Genomic DNA, 5565 nt, shown 5'->3' on the forward strand with positions numbered 1-5565 from the left:
TTTATTCCATAAGGGTCTCCTGCTTGAACAGGGGGTGGGACTAGAAGACCTCAAAGGGTGCCTTTTCCAACTCTTTGGTCATTCTGTGATTGCTCGAAGAGAGGGTGAGATTAGATGACCTCCGAGGTCCCTTCCATCTCTTTTATTTTATTTATTCATTCATTCATTCATTTATTTATTTATTTATTTATTTATTTGTTTGTTTGTTTGTTTGTTTATTCCATAAGGGTCTCCTGCTTGAACAGGGGGTGGGACTAGAAGACCTCAAAGGGTCCCTTTTCCAACTCTTTGGTCATTCTGTGATTGCTCGAAGAGCGGGTGAGATTAGATGACCTCCGAGGTCCCTTCCATCTCTTTTATTTTATTTATTTATTTATTTATTCCGTAAGGATCTCCTGCTTGAACAGGGGGTGGGACTAGAAGACCTCAAAGGGTCCCTTTTCCAACTCTTTGGTCATTCTGTGATTGCTCGAAGAGCGGGTGAGATTAGATGACCTCCGAGGTCCCTTCCATCTCTTTTATTTTATTTATTTATTTATTCCGTAAGGGTCTCCTGCTTGAACAGGGGGTGGGACTAGAAGACCTCAAAGGGTCCCTTTTCCAACTCTTTGGTCATTCTGTGATTCTGTCCGGGTCTCCTGCGCGAGCTGGGTGGTGGTGGTGGTGGACTAGATGACCTCCAGGGGTCCCTTCCGACTCTTTTCGGAGGGAAGACCAAGATTTGGTTCTGTCCCCGGCCCCTCTCTCTCTCTGTCACACACACACACACACACACACACACAGACACACAAACACACAAAAATAAACGCGCCACGCTTCAGCAATGGAAGACATTCACTCTCGCAGCCAAATGGGGGGGTGGGGGGGGTAAGGAGACCCCGCCCCCTCCCTTTCATGCCCCGCCCACCTCCGCCTAGAGAAAGGCGATTTCCCCGAAGAGAAGCCAAAGCAGCCCGCAGCCCAACCGGAGAAGCAGCGCGGAGGGGCGGCCGCCACCCCCTCCCCACCCGGCTGGAGAGTTGCTCAGGTGGGTGTCCGTCCGGTCGAGAGGGAGGGGGGGGTCTCCTTACCCCTCCCCCGACAGAATCCCAGAGTCGGAAGGGACCTGGGAGGTCATCTAGTCCAGCCCCCTGCTCGAGCAGGAGACACACACTCCCCGACAGAATCCCAGAGTCGGAAGGGACCTGGGAGGTCATCTAGTCCAGCCCCCTGCTCGAGCAGGAGACACACACTCCCCGACAGAATCCCAGAGTCGGAAGGGACCTGGGAGGTCATCTAGTCCAGCCCCCTGCTCGAGCAGGAGACACACACTCCCCGACAGAATCCCAGAGTCGGAAGGGACCTGGGAGGTCATCTAGTCCAGCCCCCTGCTCGAGCAGGAGACACACACTCCCCGACAGAATCCCAGAGTCGGAAGGGACCTGGGAGGTCATCTAGTCCAGCCCCCTGCTCGAGCAGGAGACCAACTCCCCCCCCCCGACAGAATCCCAGAGTCGGAAGGGACCTGGGAGGTCATCTAGTCCAGCCCCCTGCTCGAGCAAGAGACCAACCCCCCCCCCGGACAGAATCCCAGAGTCGGAAGGGACCTCGGAGGTCATCTAGTCCAGAACGCGGAGGGACCTGGGAGACCATCTAGCCCAGCCCTCTGCTGGTACAGGAGACCCGGGCAGAATCGTGGAGTGGGAAGGGGCCACGGAGGTCATCTAGTCCGACCCCCTGCTCGAGCAGGAGACACCTGCCCTCCCCCGCCCCTTACCCTGGCTGACTCTCTGCCCTTCCCCCACCCCTCCGCCTCAGTTTCGAGGCTCCGAGTCAGCCTGGGGACCCGGTGCGGCAGTGGCTGATGGGCCAACACCAGGAGAGAGAGAGAGAGAGAGAGGGACGAGGGAGAGAGACGGCTGGGGGGGGAGGAGGAGGCAGAGGGGAGAAGGTGAGATGCTCGAAATGAAAAAAAAAGCCTTCCACGTAGGCAAAAAATAAAATTAAAATTAAAATTAAAAAATCCCCCCTCCCCCGAAGTCCAGCCGAGGAATAACGGATGGAAGCAGGCAACCAATCTGGAAATCAGCGGGAAAGTTGCCTTCAGAAGTTGTGGGGTGGGGTGGGGGGTCCCTTCAACCCTAGTGTCTTTCAAGAAGAGACTGGATAGCCGTTTGTCCGAAAGGGTGTAGGACAGGGCAGGGGGCTGGACTAGATGACCTCCGAGGTCCCTTCCGTAACTCTTGCCGTCCTATGATTCCGGAAGGCTCTCTCCCACCCACCCCCCACCCCCCTCTGGTGCTTTGGAGAACCCTCGCAAACTCCCTCCTTCCTGCTTCGGCAGGGGGTCGGACTAGATGACCTCCGAGGTCCCTTCCGTAACTCTTGCCGTCCTATGATTCCGGAAGGCTCTCTCCCACCCCCCACCCACCCCCCTCTGGTGCTTTGGAGAACCCTCGCAAACTCCCTCCTTCCTGCTTCGGCAGGGGGTCGGACTAGATGACCTCCGAGGTCCCTTCCGTAAGTCTTGCCGTCCTATGATTCCGGAAGGCTCTCTCCCACCCCCCACCCACCCCCCTCTGGTGCTTTGGAGAACCCTCGCAAACTCCGTCCTTCCTGCTTCGGCAGGGGGTCGGACTAGATGACCTCCGAGGTCCCGTCTGGCTTTTGTCTGATGGATCGGTTGAGGCAGGCTGGCCCTCGCAGCAGGAATCGGCCGAAGGCTCCGGGGAATAGCATCGCGCTTTGGGGGAATCAATTCCCAACCTTTCCCGAAGTCCCCAAAATGTGGGGGGGGGGCGGGCAGGAGGATGACTCCGCCTCAAGGTCTCGGGGGGGGGTTCGCTTTGAATCCCCCCCCCTCTCCAATTCCTGCCTGTGTCCTGTCAATCTCCGAGCGAGGCAAGTCTCTCCTTCGGCTGAGTCTCTTTCGCTGTTCCTCCAGCAACCTCGGGATTCGTCCTCGCGAGAATCTTCTGGAATCTTCTGGAAATGGCTGGAATTATCTGTGGTAAGGTTTTTTTTGGGGGGGTCCCCTGAGGAGTGGGTTGGGACTCCCTGTCCTGGGTGGAGGGACAGGCTGTGATGGCCGCACAAGGTTGACTGGTGGGCGGGGTGTGTGTGTGTGTCGCGTTTTGTCTCTCCTCTCTTCCTTTCGTCGCAGGGTGTGAGCGGAGGATCGTCCTGGTGGGCAAAACCGGGAATGGGAAAAGCGCGACGGGAAACACCATCCTGGGAAGAAGAGGCTTTCACTCCACGGCGTCCTCTAAGTCCATCACCGTGAGTTGCCAAAAGGAGGAGACATGCTTCAAGGGCAAGAAGATTGTGGTGGTCGACACGCCGGGCTTTTTCGACACCCAGGTTCCGGCGCAGGAAACGGCGGAGGAAGTGAAGAAGTGCGTGACGTTGTGCGACCCGGGTCCGCACGTCATTATCCAGGTGCTTCGCCCTGGCCGTTTCTCCCAGGAGGAGAAGGAGGTGGCCCGGCTGATCAAGGAGATCTTCAGCCTCAACGCCAAGAATTACATGATCCTCCTGTTCTGCCGGAAAGATGACCTGGAAGATAAAACTCTGGAGGAATTCCTAACCGAGGGGGATTCCTCTCTTTGGGATCAAGTGTCCGAGTGCGAGGGCCGGATCCTGGCTTTCGACAACAAGGCCGAAGGACCAGCCCGGGAGATGCAGGTGGCCCAGCTGATGGGCATGATTGACAAGCTGGTGGGCGCGAACCGTGAAGCTCCGTGTTACACGGAAGACATGATGAAGCAAGACGAAAAGCAGTACAAGAAAAAGAAGCATTTGTCCTGGTGTTCTCTTCTCTAACAAGCACCCCCCCCAAGTCTTTCTACTTGGCCCTCTGCTCCTCTCCCAAAGGCCACAGCCCTGCGTTTCCCCCCTTTTGTTCCGAGTTCTAATCCAGCCCTCGCCAGGAGACCACCCAAGAACCCAAGTCGTGGCGGAATCACCCTGAGCCGATTCCTGCTCCCGAAAACCCGATTTCTCTCCTAGGAAGACGGACTTTCTTCAGTGGGAAGATCCTGCCCCCCCACCCCACCCCCGGCCCGGTATCGGCTGACTCCACAGACTAATTCTTTACCAGCTTAGACCCTTTCGAAGGACGCTCTCTTTCGGGCTTCCCGTCTCTCAATCCTTCGAGGTAGACCAGGCCAGGAAACCACCAGCAGCAAGAAGTAGTAGAGCTCAACTTTATTGGTATAAATGACATTAGCACCTCCCCTTCGCTTTCGCTGGGACGAAAGCGCATCAAGACAAGGTAGCCTTCAGCTTCTTGCTCACCCGATCCTGTTTTCCTGGGGTGAATTCATGTTTTCCTAACGGCAGCAAAGAACATCAAGACAAGGCAGCCTTGAGCTTCTTGCTCACCCGTTCCTGTTTTCCTGGGGTGAATTGATGTTTTCCTAACGGCGCCAAAGAACATCAAGACAAGGCAGCCTTGAGCTTCTTGCTCACCCGTTCCTGTTTTCCTGGGGTGAATTGATGTTTTCCTAACAGCGCCAAAGAACATCAAGACAAGGCAGCCTTGAGCTTCTTGCTCACCCGTTCCTGTTTTCCTGGCGTGAATTCATGTTTTCCTAACGGCGCCAAAGAACATCAAGACAAGGCAGCCTTGAGCTTCTTGCTCACCCGTTCCTGTTTTCCTGGCGTGAATTCATGTTTTCCTAACGGCTGCCACCTGTTCTCTTTGGGGCTTCCCCATCTGTCAATCCTTCCAGGCAGACCAGGCCGAGAAACCGCCAACACAAAAAATAGTAGACTTTGTCGGTACTGATTATATTAGCAGAATCGTGAAAACGTGTCCCCTTCGCTCCCGCTGGCATCAAAGCGCATTAAGACGAGGCAGTCTGGAGCTTCTTGCTCACCCGTTCCTGTTTTCCCGGGGTGAATTCACGTTTTCCTCATCCAGCTGCCGCCTGTTTCCTGCAAGGCCGTCCCTCTTCCGTACCACCTTCCACTGTCGAATCTGGACTCGCGAGGGAGGTCCTGTCTGTTTGTTTGTTTTTTATGAAAATCCTTTTGATTAAATCTCCTCTTCGCTTAGGAAAGAGGCCGTGTGTTTTGAAGGGGGGATTTGGGGGAGAATGGCCCGGTCGGTCCCCTCCAGCCTAGCACCCCCCCTGAGGGGGGAGGAGGGCAGGGAAAAAGGGGAAACTTCTCGAGGGGGGGGGTTCAGAGTGCAGGGTGCTCCCCCCGAAAGCTTTCCACCTTGGAAGGGGGAGGGAGGGGTCCCTCCTGCACGGCAAGCGAGCCTTTCTTGCTATAAATGATAGCAGCGGAATCCCGAAAGCGTCTCCCCTTCGCTCCCGCTGGCACCAAAGAGCATCAAGGCAAGGCAGCCTTGAGCTTCTTTCTCACCCGTTCTGGTTTTCCCGGGGTGAAAGCTTTCCACCTTGGAAGGGGGAGGGGGGGTCCCTCCTGCACGGCAAGCGAGCCTTTCTTGCTATAAATGACAGCAGCAGAATCCCGAACGCATCTCTCTCCCCTTGGCTCCCGCTAGCACCAAAGAGCATCAAGGCGAGGGAGCCTTGAGCTTCTTTCTCACCGTTCCTGATTTCCCGGGGTGAATTC

The 5565-nt window shown here is 56.0% G+C and overlaps 1 protein-coding gene across 1 annotated transcript; it reads left to right on the forward strand.

The window, feature by feature from the left end:
- The first annotated feature begins 2776 nt into the window (after positions 1-2776).
- On the forward strand, positions 2777-5042 carry LOC308679295 (GTPase IMAP family member 4-like). Its single transcript, XM_081346904.1, has 2 exons — positions 2777-2989; positions 3143-5042. Exons 1-2 carry the CDS (start codon positions 2971-2973, stop codon positions 3799-3801), a joined length of 678 nt encoding a protein of 225 aa, XP_081203030.1. The 5' UTR covers positions 2777-2970; the 3' UTR covers positions 3802-5042.
- Positions 5043-5565: the final 523 nt, after the last annotated feature.

The sequence above is a fragment of the Vipera berus genome (assembly GCF_964194415.1).
Source record: "Vipera berus genome assembly, contig: HAP1_SCAFFOLD_124, whole genome shotgun sequence".
Lineage (NCBI taxonomy): Eukaryota > Metazoa > Chordata > Lepidosauria > Squamata > Viperidae > Vipera > Vipera berus.